The 19,356-nt window shown below is 46.2% G+C and overlaps 1 protein-coding gene across 1 annotated transcript; it reads left to right on the forward strand.

Moving 5' to 3' along the window:
* The first annotated feature begins 16,804 nt into the window (after positions 1-16,804).
* Positions 16,805-19,154, forward strand: LOC148474390 (G protein-coupled receptor 151-like). Its single transcript, XM_088458698.1, has one exon. It carries the CDS (start codon positions 17,053-17,055, stop codon positions 18,250-18,252), a length of 1,200 nt encoding a protein of 399 aa, XP_088314824.1. The 5' UTR covers positions 16,805-17,052; the 3' UTR covers positions 18,253-19,154.
* The last annotated feature ends 202 nt before the right edge of the window (positions 19,155-19,356 follow it).

The raw sequence follows: 19,356 nt of genomic DNA on the forward strand, positions 1-19,356 counted from the left end.
TCCCAAAATCTCTCCTCCTAACCCAACAATATCTCCTACGCTTTCCATCTGGATGTCCATGAAACATCACCCTTTTATTTCATCAAGCTTTGGCCCTCTTACAGCATTTTTGGCTAACCCAGGTTCCAGCCAGGTTTCAACCCATCCCATTTTCCCAATTAGACCACTGTGGGCCTCTTTAGAGTCGATCAACTCATCAACTCTTCAGGCATTAAAAAATTCTCAGAGATGTGAGGAAAATGGGACGTCCATCATTCTGACTTTTGGAAATTCCTACAGGTTCACCATGACCTAACCTCAAACAATAAAGTTGCCGTAACCAAAAGGGATCTTACTTTTTTTATCAAAAACTCTGTTTTCCCTCACTCCCCCTCCCACACAGTATTTGTCCTATAACAATTACTTTTAATGAATCGGGCTTCCTCTGTATCACCATGAGCCGGGGCCTGGGAAAATGATTGAGGCCTCTCCCTCACTGACCAAGAATGGCAGACTATCTTTCACAAATCGCATGCAAGCTCTATCTGTACTACTGTAAAAGAAACTCAATATAAAATTTTAATGCGATGGTACATGCACCCCTCTTTGCTTCACGCCATGTTCATATCAGTTTCCAACTCCTGCTGGAGTTGCTCCTCTGCTTTAGGATCTTTGCAACATACTTGGGACTGTCCCCGCTTATCACATTTCTGGAAGGATGTTATCTCCATCTCCCAGCAAATCTTAGGTACTCCTGTGCCTACAGGCCCCGCATTCTGGCTACTCAACCACTCTGCAATCCCGGTGGCCAAATATAAGAAATCTCTACTTCAACATCCTAGTAATGCAGCATTCTCCATTATACCAGTACTTTGGAGTTCTAATAAATCCCCCTCGTGTAAAGATTGATGATTATATGTCAATGAAAGATATTTTAAGCTCCTCATTAGCTAAGTCTTCTGATTTTACTGGTATTTGTTTCCATTGGTTGAATATAAGTTCTCAGCCGACTTTAAGAACTATGGACATCATTCAGAGCCGCTTGCAAAATGCGAGCACTCGCTCTGAATGAAGGCATCCGCTTTTCTTTAGAAAGGCGGCCTCCTGGCCGCTCGCTAAGCTGTGGGTTACCACACACAGCTTTAGCGAGTGACTAGGTGATGGTCGCGATGGTCGAGACCATCGTGACCATCCGGGCTTGCGACAAGACCCTTGGGGTCAGGTCTCATATACCGCAAGCCCCAGGCAGCTACCTGCTCTAACAGAGCAGGAAGCTCCCTACTGACATCACTGGTGATGTCAGTAGGGCCGCCTACAAACGACAGGCGTTCCTTCAGGAATGCCTCTGTTTGTTTGGCCACCCCCTTCATGCCTACAAAACTGGGAGAGCTGTCGATCAACATCGACAGCCGCCCCTTTTGTAGCAAGCCCCAGAGTGAGAGAATATCTCTCTCGCTCCGGGGCTTGTGTACGCGCCGTGCGCACGCTGTGTGTGTGCAGTGCCCCACCATCAACCCACTTGCAAGTGCAGAGGCGCTTGCGAGCAGGTCTGAATGAGGTCCTATATGTCATCTTTACAGCCTACCACTCATGATCCTTAGATGGTAAGTACCATCTTTCCCTTAATTGAATGATTCCTCTCCTTCCCTCGCCTCATCTACCCACTCTTATCCCCCTGTTTTCCCCCTTAGGTTTTCCTACTTTCTCTTTCATTCCTCTTATTTGTCTATAAAATTTTTATTTATATTTTGTTATTAGGGGCTGATTGGTTAGCACTTTATCTCTCTCCACAGCTTAGTACATAGACACTAAAGTCATGCTCTTTGGCAAGCTGCCACATGATAGATCGGATGGTTTGTATTGTGGCAAAGGCTTTAATCTGCAAATGGTGCTAATTTGCTTTTTGGATAGTTTACAAACTGCAGATCAAGTAACATGAAAATCACTGCCGTACTTTAGTACGTCCCTCACAGTATGGAATTGTTGCTTATTGTGATGCAGAGATTTCTGGATTGTAGTCTCAGACCTTCCCCGGTTACCAGTGGCACAGAGAGCCATGGAGTGTCTAGTTAATTGGCACCCACTCCCCCTCTCACTTGCCCCGCTTACATGGATTCCGCAAAAAGTAAATCTACAAATACAGCACTGAATGGCGTTCTGTGACCCTGATACGAAGACTGCACATTCCGCACCTCTGTGCACAAGTCCCACTGCAAAGTCTAATTCATGTGATACGTATGTTACTGTGATTTTGCCCATCTCTAATTTTGGTACAATACAAAGTAATCCTTCTATCCCTGATTCAGAGTTGGGCACTGATGCGACCGTGGCTGTAATTTCTTTTGGACTCGCAGCTGTGATAATATGCAAATGCTAGTCTCAGTCTTCCCATTGTGTACCTGCAAACATCAGACATTGCAAGCTCTGAGACACCCACTGTCTGGGGATAGTGCAAATCTGTGGCTGTGACACTGAATTTGAGAATGCAGTCATGTTCACTTACACTCCCATAACACGCCCATGACACTCCAATAACACGCCCATGACACTCCCATAACATGCCCATGACACTCCCATTACACGCCCATGACACTCCCATAACATGCCCATGACACATAACACACCCCTGACACTCCCATAACACACTTATGACACTTCCATTACACGCCCATGACACTTTCATAACACGCCCATGACACTCCAATAACACTCTTATGACACTCCATAACACACCCCTGACACTCCCATAACACGCTTATGACACTCCATAACACGCCCCTGACACTACCATAACATGCTAATGACACTACATAATATGCCCCTGACACTCCCATAACACGAACATGACACTTTCACAACACGCCCATGACACTCCCATAACATGCCCATGACACTCCAATAACACACTTATGACACTCCATAACACGCCCCTGACACTCCCATAACACGCTTATGACACTCCATAACACGCCCCTGACACTCCCATAACACGCTTATGACACTCCATAACACGCCCCTGACACTCCCATAACACGCTTATGACACTCCATAACACGCCCCTGACACTCCCATAACACGCTTATGACACTCCATAACACGCCCCTGACACTACCATAACACGCTTATGACACTCCATAATATGCCCCTGACACTCCCATAACACGCACATGACATTTTCATAACACGCCCATGACACTCCCATAACATGCCCATGACACTTACATAACACGCCCCTGACACTCCCACTCATGACACTCCATAACATGCCCCTGACACTCCCATAACACGCTTATGACACTCCATAACACGCCCTTGACACTCCCATAACATGCTTATGACACTCCATAACACACCCATGACACTCCCATAACACGCTTATGACACTCCATAACACACCCATGACACTCCAATAACACGCTTATGACACTCCATAAAATGCCCCTGACACTCCCAGAACACGCTTATGACACTCCATAACACTCCCATGACACTCCAATAAGACACACTTATGAGACTGCATAACACTCCCATGACACTCCAATAAGACACACCCATGACACTTACATAACACTCTTATGACACTCCATAACATGCCCCTGACACTCCCAGAACACGCTTATGACACTCCCATAACACGCTTATGACACTCCAATAAGACATGCTTATGAGACTCCATAACACGCCCCTGACCCTTCCATAACACACTTATGACACTCCATAACACGCCCCTGACACTCCCATAACACACTTATGACACTCCATAACACGCCCCTGACACTCCCATAACACACTTATGACACTCCATAACACACCCCTGACACTCCCATAACACGCTTATGACACTCCATAACACGCCCCTGACACTCCCATAACACGCTTATGACACTCCATAACACGCCCCTGACACTACCATAACACGCTTATGACACTCCATAACACGCCCCTGACACTACCATAACACACTTATGACACTCCATAATATGCCCCTGACACTCCCATAACACGCACATGACATTTTCATAACACGCCTATGACACTCCCATAACATGCCCATGACACTTACATAACATGCCCCTAACACTCCCACTCATGACACTCCATAACATGCCCCTGACACTCCCATAACACGCTTATGACACTCCATAACACGCCCCTGACACTCCCATAACACTCTTATGACACTCCATGACAAGCCCCTGACACTCCCAGAACACGCTTATGACACTCCATAACACTCCCATGACACTCCAATAAGACACGCTTATGAGACTCCATAACACTCCCATGACACTCCAATAAGACACGCCCATGACACTTACATAACACGCTTATGACACTCCATAACACGCCCCTGACACTCCCAGAACACGCTTATGACACTCCCATAACACGCTTATGACACTCCAATAGGACACGCTTATGAGACTCCATAACACGCCCCTGACCCTTCCATAACACACTTATGACACTCCATAACACGCCCCTGACACTCCCATAACACACTTATGACACTCCATAACACGCCCCTGACACTCCCATAACACACTTATGACACTCCATAACACGCCTCTGACACTCCCATAACACACTTATGACACTCCATAACACGCCCCTGACACTCCATAACACACTTATGACACTCCATAATATGCCCATGACACTTCCATTACATGCCAATGACACTTCCATTACACACTTATGACACTCCATAACACGCCCCTGACACTCCATAACACACTTATGACACTCCATAATATGCCCATGACACTTCCATTACATGCCCATGACACTTCCATTACACGCTTATGACACTCCATATTACACGCCCCCAACTCCCCAGGGAACCCAGGCATGAGCTGACTGTTGTCAGGACTGATGCTACAGCTGGGGGGCCCAGTGGAAGGGCACCCCTGGCTGTGGCATCAGCTCCCCGCTAGAAAGGGTCCAGTGCTGGTTTTAATTATAAGGGGACATCTACACAATTTTTCACCCCCTATAATTAAAACCAGGACTGACCCTGCAGCCTGGTGCTGGTACCTAATTTACGGTGGAACCCTACTCATTGTGTTCCCCGTAATTTTAGGTACCAGGAAAGGCTGGTAAGTCCGGGGCTGGTTAGCCTTTTTTGGGGGGGACCTCATATCATTTTTTAAAAAATATAAACCCTTCGAACACACTTGCCATTCAGAAACATACACAAATCACTCTGATTTGTGTATGTTCGATGACAACTCGCAGCTCAGGACGTGGTGCATTTAAAACTTCTATTGCGTCCCCGATTTCAGTGTAAAACAGGTGACTTTAGCAAAACGAATAATGGTAAATTCCCGACTTGTATTAAAACAGTGAAAAGTACTTCCGATTTGAGCCGATGGTGATATAATTTCTATTGTTCAAAACGGACGAATTTGCGGCATTAAACCACCCGATTTCAAAATGAAAAAATTAGGAAATCACCTGACTTTAATGATAGTAAATTCCCGATTTGCAAAAAAGTAATATTATCACCCGAAAATTAAAATCGGGACCAACACGAATGTTAATAAATTTACCCCACACAGTCTGTTTGTAGAATCCTACTCAGAAACATTTGTTACTAAATATGTGGATACAATTGTGACACCATAATAAGAATCATCTGATATAACACAAAGGGAATAAAGGATTATTATTTGACCTATACTTTATAGTGGATGAAGACCCTGAATATTAACATATATCCTTTTTCCTATTTCAAATAATAATAAATTATAAGAATATATATTGGAATACAGAAGAATAAACTGAACAAGCATATTTATTGATTATATTCATAGTAAATACAAAGCGGGACCATTCGTTTTAAACACACTCATTACTTGTTATATCAACACAATATACAGTATGTTTTGTCACAGTCTAGAAACATTCTGTTTTTATGAACTAAAGAACAAAAGTTATATGTTAATTCATTTTTGTGCACCTCAAAAAAGGACAACTTCTGTTTTTGCTCTTGAAAATTCAGTGTATCTATAGTTGTCAGTAGGTTGCAACCCCAAAGTAATCAATATATTATATTGGCATTGGAATATAATCATTTATTGAATGATATGGGGTTTTTCAGTGACTGAAATAAATATTATAGGACTGGTGCAGTAGTCGCATTCTCTTTTTCATTGTTGAAATCAGTACTTACCCTGGGTGTAAGTACTCCAATACTAGCTCTGTGTCTGACCAGTGCCCTGAGAAATCAGTACTTACCCCGGGTGTAAGTACTCCAATACTAGCTCTGTGTCTGACCAGTGCCCTGAGAAATCAGTACTTACCCCGGGTGTAAGTACTACAATACTAGCTCTGTGTCTGACAGGCGCCCTGGGAAATCAGTACTTACCCCGGGTGTAAGTACTCCAATACTAGCTCTGTGTCTGACCGGCGCCATGGGAAATTAGTGCTTACCCCTGGTGTAAGTACTACAATACTAGCTCTGTGTCTGACAGGCGCCCTGGGAAATCAGTACTTACCCCGGGTGTAAGTACTACAATACTAGCTCTGTGTCTGACAGGCGCCCTGGGAAATCAGTACTTACCCCGGGTGTAAGTACTCCAATACTAGCTCTGTGTCTGACCGGCACCCTGGGAAATCAGTACTTACCCCGGGTGTAAGTACTCCAATACTAGCTCTGTGTCTGACCGGCGCCATGGGAAATTAGTGCTTACCCCTGGTGTAAGTACTACAATACTAGCTCTGTGTCTGACAGGCGCCCTGGGAAATCAGTACTTACCCCAGGTGTAAGTACTACAATACTAGCTCTGTGTCTGACCGGCACCCTGGGAAATCAGTACTTACCCCGGGTGTAAGAACTACAATACTAGCTCTGTGTCTGACTGATGCCCTGGGAAATCAGTACTTACCCTGGGTGTAAGTACTCCAATACTAGCTCTGTGTCAGACCGGCGCCATGGGAAATTAGTACTTACCCCTGGTGTAAGTACTACAATACTAGCTCTGTGTCTGACAAGCGCCCTGGGAAATCAGTACTTACCCCAGGTGTAAGTACTACAATACTAGCTCTGTGTCTGACAGGCGCCCTGGGAAATTAGAACTTACCCCGGGTGTAAGTACAATACTAGCTCTGTGTCTGACCGGCGCCCTGGGAAATCAGTACTTACCTCGGGTGTAGGTACTACAATACTAGCTCTGTGTCTGACAGGCACCCTGGGAAATTGGTACTTACCCCGGGTGTAAGTACAATACTAGCTCTGTGTCTGACCGGCGCCATGGGAAATTAGTGCTTACCCCTGGTGTAAGTACTCCAATACTAGCTCTGTGTCTGACAGGCGCCCTGGGAAATCAGTACTTACCCCAGGTGTAAGTACTACAATACTAGCTCTGTGTCTGACCGGCACCCTGGGAAATCAGTACTTACCCTGGGTGTAAGTATTACAATACTAGCTCTGTGTCTGACCGATGCCCTGGGAAATCAGTACTTACCCTTGGTGTAAGTACAATACTAGCTCTGTGTCTGACCGGCGCCCTGGGAAATCAGTACTTACCTCGGGTGTAGGTACTACAATACTAGCTCTGTGTCTGACCGGCGCCCTGGGAAATTAGTACTTACCCCGGGTGTAAGTACTCCAATACTTGCTCTGTGTCTGACCGGCACCCTGGGAAATCAGTACTTACCCCGGGTGTAAGTACTACAATACTATCTCTGTGTCTGACCGGCACCCTGGGAAATCAGTACTTACCCTGGGTTTAAGTACTACAATACTAGCTCTGTGTCTGACAGCTGCCTTGGGAAATCAGTACTTACCCCGGGTGTAGGTACTACAATACTAGCTCTGTGTCTGACCAGTGCCGGGGAAATCAGTACTTACCCCGGGTGTAGGTACAATACTAGCTCTGTTTCTGACCAGTGCCGAGGAAATCAGTACTTACCCCGGGTGTAGGTACAATACTAGCTCTGTATCTGACTGGTGCCCGGGGAAATCAGTACTTACCCCGGGTGTAAGTACTACAATACTAGCTCTGTGTCTGACCGATGCCCTGGGAAATCAGTACTTACCCCGGGTGTAAGTACTACAATACTAGTTCTGTGTCTGACCGGTGCCCTGGGAAATCAGTACTTACCCCAGGTGTAAATACTACAATACTAGTTCTGTGTCTGACCGGTGCCCTGGGAAATCAGTACTTACCCTGGGTGTAAGTATTACAATACTAGCTCTGTGTCTGACCGATGCCCTGGGAAATCAGTACTTACCCTGGGTGTAAGTACTCCAATACTAGCTCTGTGTCTGACCGGTGCCCTGGGAAATTAGTACTTACCCCTGGTGTAAGTACTACAATACTAGCTCTGTGTCTGACAGGTGCCCAGGGAAATAAGTACTTACCCTGGGTGTAAGTACTACAATACTAGCTCTGTGTCTGACAGGCGCCCTGGGAAATCAGTACTTACCCCGGGTGTATGTACTACAATACTATCTCTGTGTCTGACCGGCGCCCTGGGAAATCAGTACTTACCCCGGGTGTAAGTACTACAATACTAGCTCTGTGTCTGTCCGGCGCCCTGGGAAATCAGTACTTACCCCAGGTGTAGGTACAATACTAGCTCTGTGTCTGACAGCTGCCCTGGGAAATCAGTACTTACCTCGGGTGTAGGTACTACAATACTAGCTCTGTGTCTGACTGGTGCCCGGGGAAATCAGTACTTACCCCGGGTGTAAGTAATACAATACTAGCTCTGTGTCTGACTGGTGCCCTGGGAAATCAGTACTTACCCCAGGTGTTAGTACTACAATACTAGCTCTGTTTCTGACCGGTACCAGGGGAAATCAGTACTTACCCCGGGTGTAAGTACTACAATACTAGCTCTGTGTCTGACCGGTACGAGGGGAAATCAGTACTTACCCCGGGAGTAAGTACTACAATACTAGCTTTGTGTCTGACCGGTACGAGGGGAAATCAGTACTTACCCCGGGTGTAGGTACTACAATACTAGCTCTGTGTCTGACAGGCGCCCTGGGAAATCAGTACTTACCCCGGGTGTATGTACTACAATACTATCTCTGTGTCTGACCGGCGCCCTGGGAAATCAGTACTTACCCCGGGTGTAAGTACTACAATACTAGCTCTGTGTCTGTCCGGCGCCCTGGGAAATCAGTACTTACCCCAGGTGTAGGTACAATACTAGCTCTGTGTCTGACAGCTGCCCTGGGAAATCAGTACTTACCTCGGGTGTAGGTACTACAATACTAGCTCTGTGTCTGACTGGTGCCCGGGGAAATCAGTACTTACCCCGGGTGTAAGTAATACAATACTAGCTCTGTGTCTGACTGGTGCCCTGGGAAATCAGTACTTACCCCAGGTGTTAGTACTACAATACTAGCTCTGTTTCTGACCGGTACCAGGGGAAATCAGTACTTACCCCGGGTGTAAGTACTACAATACTAGCTCTGTGTCTGACCGGTACGAGGGGAAATCAGTACTTACCCCGGGAGTAAGTACTACAATACTAGCTTTGTGTCTGACCGGTACGAGGGGAAATCAGTACTTACCCCGGGTGTAGGTACTACAATACTAGCTCTGTGTCTGAGAATCTGATGCTGTTTTCAGGATGCACTTTATTGTTTTGTTCTGTTTCATTTGTAAAGATTTCCTCCTCACCCTGCGCAGTTACTGACTCCCGCAAAGCGATGCCACCACCAGTGACACATTATTGTCAATTTCCTAACTTAGTGATGACTTACAGGAGAGAGAGAGGATAGTACAGGGCCCGAGGAGAAAGCACAGGGTGGAGGCTTAAATACATTTCCAACCACTTTTCTTTGCAATATTGTCAAATAGAATCAATAAACAGCATCATATACTAATAGACTCTGGTGAGGAATGTTCTCCACTGTGATGACACACCAGTGTTTTTATATAGATATATATATGAAAAAAGGGGGAGTGTATGGAACAGCGCCACTCAAGAAAGTGCCTAATAATGCCTATTATAATGCCTTGGGGAATTAACCCAACATCACACAAATAATAATACTGTAAAGCCTAATTAACAAGGCGTCAACTAAATACCAAATGAAAGTACGGGAAAGATACTTAAAATGAAAAGTGCAAAATGAATCTGTATAGCGACCTGCGTGTTCTAATATAATACAGATAGGAATACATATAAAGTGCTAGTGCCAAGAAGACAGTGCAAACAACAATGTGTGAATAAAATAGAGGGGTACACAATGTAATACAAAATAGCAATATATAGGATAAAATAGATCATGAATTTAATAAAAAGCACATATGAATGGAAATAAAAATGATAAACTGCATCAAATTAATAGTCCATTGGTAGTTATAAAGTGCTATATCTAAGATGGTAAGAATCAGAAAAGTTTAAAGCGCCCAGGAATAAATATGTAAAAAAGGTTAAAAAAGGCTTAGCTTTCATTCAGGAGAATTGAGTTCAAATGTCAAGAGAATAGAAATTATATATATATATATATATATATATATATATAATGAGTCAAGGAATAAAAATAATAAAACAACTGACTAAAATAGTCCTGACTACGCAATGTATATCTGTCTGTGATATAATTAGCTACCAACTCATACTCAACAGGGAAATATGAAAAGCGCTTGGCTCGGTCACACCACCCCACGTGTAATTATCCTGTACTCTACAACGCTTTGCTGATTTTATGCTTGTACAAAATGACCTGGGCAGGAATTGCCCATTAGGGTGTCCAGGGTCCCAGCTCCAGCCTTGTAAAGCATTTATAAAAAAAACAGTGGGAAAATGTACATTATTTCCATGGCCTTATTGAAATCATTAACCATTTACTCCTAGACTGTGCATTTATAGTTAAAATATATATACATATAGGATTGTTATTTGTCTGGTATCTCTATGAGCCCAGGAACACCCACTGAAATCCACAATTCGATTCTGCATCTATGAGCGCTAACAATCGGGACGCCGCATGTGCAGTCCAACTCAGATGCATGCGCGGGCTTACAACATTCACCAACTGAGTGCGACATTGACACTGCGTCATAGACACTGTGTCCACCTCTAAATCAGGCCCTATATGGTCACAAGGTAGCATATATGTGCGATATTAGCTTCCGGGTACTTTTAGGTATATCAGAGATATAACGGGGAAAGGGAGTAGGGCAGAGATATAATGGGGAAAGGGAGTAGGGCAGAGATATAGCGGGGAAAGGGAGTAGGGCAGAGATATAATGGGGAAAGGGAGTAGGGCAGAGATATAACGGGGAAAGGGAGTAGGGCAGAGATATAATGGGGAAAGGGAGTAGGGCAGAGATATAGCGGGGAAAGGGAGTAGGGCAGAGATATAACGGGGAAAGGGAGTAGGGCAGAGATATAACGGGGAAAGGAAGTAGGGCAGAGATATAATGGGGAAAGGGAGTAGGGCAGAGATATAGCGGGGAAAGGGAGTAGGGCAGAGATATAACGGGGAAAGGGAGTAGGGCAGAGATATAACGGGGAAAGGGAGTAGAGCAGAGATATAATGGGGAAAGGGAGTAGGGCAGAGATATAACGGGGAAAGGGAGTATGGCAGAGATATAATGGGGAAAGGGAGTAGGGCAGAGATATAACGTGGAAAGGGAGTAGGGCAGAGATATAACGGGGAAAGGAAGTAGTGCAGAGATATAACGAGGAAAGGGAGAAGGGCAAAGATATAACGGGGAAAGGAAGTAGTGCAGAGATATAATGAGGAAAGGGAGAAGGGCAGAGATATAAAGGGGAAAGGGAGTAGGGCAGAGATATAACGGGGAAAGGAAGTAGGGCAGAGATATAATGGGGAAAGGGAGTAGGGAAGAGATAACGGAGAAAGGGAGTAGGGCAGAGATATAATGGGGAAAGGGAGTAGGGCAGAGATATAATGGGGAAAGGGAGTAGTGCAGAGATATAACAGGGAAAAGGAGTAGGGCAGAGATATAATGGGGAAAGGGAGTAGGGCAGAGATATAACGGGGAAAGGGAGTAGGGCAGAGATATAACAGGGAAAGGGAGTATTGCAGAGCTATAACGGGGAAAGGGAGTAGGGCAGAGATATAACCGGGAAAGGGAGTAGAGCAGAGATATAACGGGGAAAGGGAGTATTGCAGAGATATAACGGGGAAAGGGAGTAGGGCAGAGATATAACAGGGAAAGGGAGTATTGCAGAGCTATAACGGGGAAAGGGAGTAGGGCAGAGATATAACGGGGAAAGGGAGTAGGGCAGAGATATAACGGGGAAAGGGAGTATTGCAGAGCTATAACGGGGAAAGGGAGTAGGGCAGAGATATAACGGGGAAAGGGAGTAGGGCAGAGATATAACGGGGAAAGGGAGTATTGCAGAGATATAACGGGGAAAGGGAGTAGGGCAGAGGTATAACGGGGAAAGGGAGTAGGGCAGAGATATAACGGGGAAAGGGAGTAGGGCAGAGATATAACGGGGAAAGGGAGTAGGGCAGAGATATAACGGGGAAAGAGAGTAGGGCAGAGATATAACGGGGAAAGGGAGTAGGGCAGAGATATAACGGGGAAAGGGAGTAGGGCAGAGATATAACGGGGAAAGGGAGTAGGCTAGAGATATAACGGGGAAAGGGAGTAGGGCAGAGATATAACGGGGAAAGGGAGTAGGGCAGAGATATAACGGGGAGAGAGAGTAGGGCAGAGATATAATGGGGAAAGGGAGTATTGCAGAGATATAATGGGGAAAGGGAGTAGGGCAGAGATATAACGGGGAAAGGGAGTAGGGTAGAGATATAACGGGGAAAGAGAGTAGGGTAGAGATATAACGGGGAAAGAGAGTAGGGCAGAGATATAACGGGGAAAGGGAGTAGGGCAGAGATATAACGGGGAAAGGGAGTAGGGCAGAGATATAACGGGGAAAGGGAGTAGGGTAGAGATATAATGGGGAAAGGGAGTAGGGCAAAGATATAACGGGGAAAGGGAGTAGTGCAGAGATATAACGGGGAGACAGAGTAGGGCAGAGATATAACGGGGAAAGGGAGTATTGCAGAGATATAACGGGGAAAGGGAGTAGGGCAGAGATATAATGGGGAAAGGGAGTAGGGTAGAGATATAATGGGGAAAGGGAGTAGGGCAGAGATATAACGGGGAAAGGGAGTAGTGCAGAGATATAACGTGGAAAGGGAGTAGGGCAGAGATATAACGGGGAAAGGGAGTATGGTAGAGATATAACGGGGAAAGGGAGAAGGGTAGAGATATAACGGGGAAAGGGAGTAGGGCAGAGATATAACGAGGAAAGGGAGTAGGGCAGAGATATAACGGGGAAAGGGAGTAGGGCAGAGATATAACGGGGAAAGGGAGTAGTGTAGAGATATAACGGGGAAATGGAGTAGGGCAGAGATATAACAGGGAAAGGGAGTAGGGCAGAGATATAATGGGAAAGGGAGTAGGGTAGAGATATAATGGGGAAAGAGAGTAGGGCAGAGATATAACGGGGAAAGGGAGTATTGCAGAGATATAACGGGGAAAGGGAGTAGGGCAGAGATATAATGGGGAAAGGGAGTAGGGTAGAGATATAATGGGGAAAGGGAGTAGGGCAGAGATATAACGGGGAAAGGGAGTAGTGCAGAGATATAACGTGGAAAGGGAGTAGGGCAGAGATATAACGGGGAAAGGGAGTATGGTAGAGATATAACGGGGAAAGGGAGAAGGGCAGAGATATAACGGGGAAAGGGAGTAGGGCAGAGATATAACGAGGAAAGGGAGTAGGGCAGAGATATAACGGGGAAAGGGAGTAGGGCAGAGATATAACGGGGAAAGGGAGTAGTGTAGAGATATAACGGGGAAAGGGAGTAGGGCAGAGATATAACGGGGAAAGGGAGTAGTGTAGAGATATAACGGGGAAAGGGAGTAGGGCAGAGATATAACAGGGAAAGGGAGTAGGGCAGAGATATAATGGGAAAGGGAGTAGGGTAGAGATATAATGGGGAAAGAGAGTAGGGCAGAGATATAACGGGGAAAGGGAGTAGGGCAGAGATATAACAGGGAAAGGGAGTAGGGTAGAGATATAATGGGGAAAGGGAGTAGGGCAGAGATATAACGGGGAAAGGGAGTAGTGCAGAGATATAACGGGGAGACAGAGTAGGGCAGAGATATAACGGGGAGACAGAGTAGGGCAGAGATATAACGGGTAAAGGGAGTATTGCAGAGATATAACGGGGAAAGGGAGTAGGGCAGAGATATAATGGGGAAAGGGAGTAGGGCAGAGATATAACGTGGAAAGGGAGTAGGGCAGAGATATAACCGGGAAAGGGAGTAAGGTAGAGATATAACGGGGAAAGGGAGTAGGGCAGAGATATAACGGGGAAAGGGAGTAGGGCAGAGATATAACGAGGAAAGGGACTAGGGCAGAGATATAACGGGGAAAGGGAGTAGGGCAGAGATATAACGGGGAAAGGGAGTAGTGTAGAGATATAATGGGGAAAGGGAGTAGGGCAGAGATATAACAGGGAAAGGGAGTAGGGCAGAGATATAATGGGAAAGGGAGTAGGGTAGAGATATAACGGGGAAAGGGAGTAGGGCAGAGATATAATGGGAAAGGGAGTAGGGTAGAGATATAATGCGGAAAGAGAGTAGGGCAGAGATATAATGGGGAAAGGGAGTAGTGCAGAGATATAACGGGGAAAGGGAGTAGTGCAGAGATATAACGGGGAAAGGGAGTAGGGCAGAGATATATACAGGGAAAGAGAGTAGGGCAGAGATATAACGGGGAATTAGCATTGCCCCTTACACATAATGCCCACAGTAGTAGTGCCCCTTATACATAATGCCCATAGTAGTGCCCCTTATACACAATGCCCATAGTAGTGCCCTTTACGCACAATGCCCACAGTAGTTGTGCCCCTTACACATAGTGCCCACAGTAGTAGTGCCTCTTACACATAGTGCCCACAGTAGTAGTGCATCCTACACACAGTGCCCACAGTAGTAGTGCCTCTTACACACAATGCCCACAGTAGTAGTGCCCCTTACAAACAATGCCCACAGTAGTAGTGCCTCTTACACATAGTGCCCACAGTTGTAGTGCCCCTTATACATAATGCCCACAGTAGTAGTGCCCCTTATACATAATGCCCATAGTAGTGCCCCTTATACACAATGCCCATAGTAGTGCCCTTTATGCACAATGCCCACAGTAGTAGTGCCCCTTACACATAGTGCCCACAGTAGTAGTACCTCTTACACATAGTGCCCACAGTAGTAGTGCCCCTTATACACATAGTGCACCTCCTGTCAATCACTCTGGCATGGATCTGCGTATCCTGTGCAATCGCAGTCCTGATCGCAGTGGCTAGTTCGTGCACGTGTACTGCGATGACTACGCATGCACTGAATGCAACAATCGGCCAATTATGTGTGTATAAGCAACTGCATTCCTTGCTGAATCAGGCCAATAGTCTGTGACAGACATCACTCATCGTCTTCACTGCCCATCTCTGATTCACAATTAGTGTAAGTAAATGTTACTGCATCACCTCTTATGCCAGCAATATGAGCCCACCCAATACACACAATACACCCAATACACCCAATACACCCATTACACACAATACACCCAATACACCCAATACACACATTACACACAATACACACAATACACCCAATACACACATTACACACAATACACCCAATACACACAATACACACATTACACACAATACACCCAATACACACAATACACCCAACACACGCACTCCTGGCCAGGTCTCCACAGCAGCTCTGCTCTGCTCTGTCCGTGTAGCTCACTACATATCATCATATATCAGTATAGTACATATCAGTACATATCAGTACAGTACATATCAGTACACTACATACAGACAATTGCCAGGCACCTAAATGCAACAGGAATAAACATTTCAGGTGCTGTGGTATCTGCACTAGGGCTGTACAGCAGACATGTATTTGGTGGCAAATCATTAACCCCTTGTTTACCTTTTGACTACACTGCAGGAGTTTGTATTCTCCTGTTTTATACAGTATAATCTGTTGCTCTCAAGCTGGTTCCAGCAGGGTACATTAAGATTCCTGTAACAGGCAGGGACAGGTTGTCCTAAACTTATCTAACCTGCTGTTCATTTCTATTTAAACTATATTATTATTATTATTATTATTATTATTATTATTATTATTATTATTATTATTATTATTATTATTATTATTCAGTTTGATGTCCCTTATTGTGTAGGAGCTCGCTGTACCCTTCTCCTTCCCTGTGTGCTGTGGGGGGAGCAGGGAGCAGGATAATGGCCAGAAGTTCCTGTAACACTTGTTGCCATGAGAAGGAATTGTGTGAGCCCCTGGGTACGGCTATGCCTCCCTGCCATGCACCTCATTATCAGGGAACATGAAAATCAAAACCACACACTACAGAGGGAAAACCTGGGTGATTATGCCGAGGGGATTAGTGTTATCTGGGGGGATTATTGGAGAATTTTCATTAATACAATGGGTTCTGCAGGAGCATTAGCGGCGCTGGCTGATCCCTGTTGTACCAGCAGAATGATCCATGTCGCAGTACTGTGCTACTTTCCATCATCAATGCACAATAAAGAATCCCTGACCTCTCCTGCAGCACAGAGGGGTGTGGGGCATAGGGGACTCCCCCACTCAGTAATCTAAGTTTTGTGGGTTCTGGTCTGTGAGTATGAGAAATAAGGGGGGGTGGGGGTGCTCTGATACTAATATTGAGGCTGGAGAGGGGAGAGGAGGGGGCTGCTGTGTGGGGTTATGTGCACTTTCCACGCCTCTCTCTGTAGAACTAGCTGGGAGCCGGGATTTCAGCACCACACTCGTGGACAGCACCGGCGGCTGGACGGAGCTCAGCCTGGGAGCCCCCCGCCACAGGGTGTAATGATCAGCGTCAACCCCCAGCAGACTGCCTCACTTCTCACCACTACCTACAGCCAAGTGCGTGTGGCTGCGTCATTCGGGGGTTAGTTTGACCCGGTGCGCCCTGTGGGCAGTAGTTCACCATCTGAGAGTCTCTGGAGTGGTCTGGCAGAGTGGAATGTCCTGGGGTCAGTAGCTAGCAGACTGTTATCTCCTTCTACCCATGCCCAGCTTCTCCATTAGGACCATGAACAGCTCCGGGTCTCTGGCGTTCTCCGGGGGGTTTCAGTCCGACGAGGTGGGCAAGGAGGTCACCGTGGTTTTGCCCCTGTTCCTGAGCGCCATCTGCCTAGTGGGCTTCGCAGGGAACCTGCTGCTTATTGCCGTCTTGGTCCACGACTTCAGGAAAGGCAAATGCTCAGTGGTCAACTGCCTGGTCATCAATCTGGGGGCCACGGACCTGCTGCTCATCCTCTTCTGTATCCCGGTGCGCATTGTCACCTATGCCAGGCAGTCCTGGCTTTTTGGGAGCTTTGTCTGCAAGACCACGGAGTGGTTCCTCCACACCTGCCTCACTGTGAAGAGTTTCACCCTAGCCGCCATAGGGCAAGCCAGGTACAAGCATGTGGTCACCCCACCCAAGTTCATCGCCTTCAGCAAGAAGCATGTGTCCGTGGCTCTGCTCCTCGCCTGGTCCTTATCTCTCCTGCTGCCCCTTCCACACCTGGTTTTCACCCAACTGAAGGTGGGGCAGGAGGGTCTGAGTTGCAGCTTTGATGTTCCGGATTATGCCTCCAACTTCATGAGTGTCTACAGCAAGATGTACCCGTTGCTGGCGTATGTCCTGCCCATGTTCTTCACCTTCTGCTGCTACATGAGGGCTCTGAGGAGGAGGAAGGAGAGGAGGAACCGGGTGCCCAACCCCCGCGTCCTCAGCAGGAAGATCACCTCCATGCTCATGAGTGTCAGCCTGGCTTTCGAAGCCATGTGGCTACCAGAGTGGATCGTGTGGATCTGGTCGAGGCACAGTAACTATGGCATCCTTCAGCCACCCAATGCCTTGGCTGTGCTGGCTCAGGTCATCTTGTTCTTAAACTGCACCCTGAACCCCGGGGTGTTTTTAGCAGTGTCCGATGAGTTCAGGGAAGGGTTTAGGAACATATGGACCATGATGAGGTGCAAAGCGTGCAGTGGAGCTTGTCCATCCAAAGCTGGGGAGAATGGCTCTGATATGGTCACCAGCACTATCCAGTCCCTCCAGGACCTACACATAACCACTGCGCACCGACCCTCTCAAGACTCCAAGACGAGGGATGATGAAAAGATCCTTCCAGACGTTGAGCACTTTTGGCAGGACCGCAGGAACACCACAGCCGGGGAAGAGAATGACCCCATGCCCTGGGAGCACCAGGAGAAACCTTAACTGCACAGCAGGTGGCTTTGTTCCAGCTATTGTGGGCTCTATACATGGACATGTATGTGTGTGTGTAGTGAAGATTATGAGGGCAAGTTCTCCTCATGGGGCAAGGTATCTTCAGATGCTTCTGGACAGATCCATGTGGATTTTAGACATGGACATGTATATGTATGTAACGTGGAGGATGAGGGAAAGCTATATTCAGATACTACGGGACAGCTCCGTGTGGGTTCTAGACATGTATGTGTATGTAACTTGGAGGATGAGGGCAGGCTATACTAAGAAACTACTGGTCAGATCCATGTGGGCTCTAGAAATGGACATGTATGTATGTGTGTAATGTGGGGGATGGGGCAAACTCTCCTCATGCTACTGGACAGCTACTGTGGGCTCTAGACGTGGACATGTATGTATGTATATATGTATGTGGACAACGTGGACAATGAGGCAAGGTCTCCTCAGATGCCTCCAGCATCTAACGAACTTCATAGCATAAAGCTTCTAGGCAGGGGTCACAGAATAACGAGGTTCATCCTCCAAGAGGTCAACATGGCAGGATCCAGATGGATTAATGCTCTAGTTTCGTTCTCAGACAATCTGTAGCTCTCCAGCTGCTGTGGAACTTCTAGTATCAGCATGCACTGGGATGCTATGGCTGGTGTCTGCAGCTCCACAATTACTAGAGACTCATAAATCGCCTATCCCTACAGTAGAGGGGATGTGCAGCTTGTGCTGGAGCTCTGGCACCGTGTGCAATGTCCTGTAGTAGTATTGCACATACTCCAGTAGTAATATGACAGTAAGGAAGTGTTGTGCTTGTGTCCTCAGGTGTAGCCGGACTATTGTGTCATTTGTACTGTTTGTTAGGGTGTACTGGGCTGGATCATGGAAATGTTTACTGATTTACTCTAGCAAAAACCAATGTGTTTAATTAAATAAACTATAAAATGTGATGCATGTATCATGCGTTATTATTAATATTAGTATTTATATTTCTATATTTATATTATTATTTTATTATTTATATTAGTTATTATAAGGATTTATGATACTATTTTTATTGATATTATTTTTATTTTGCTCATTGTTGTTATTTGTTATTATGTTATT

Source organism: Taudactylus pleione, unplaced genomic scaffold, assembly GCF_031769625.1.
Source record: "Taudactylus pleione unplaced genomic scaffold, aTauple2 ptg000846l, whole genome shotgun sequence".
Taxonomy (NCBI): domain Eukaryota; kingdom Metazoa; phylum Chordata; class Amphibia; order Anura; family Myobatrachidae; genus Taudactylus; species Taudactylus pleione.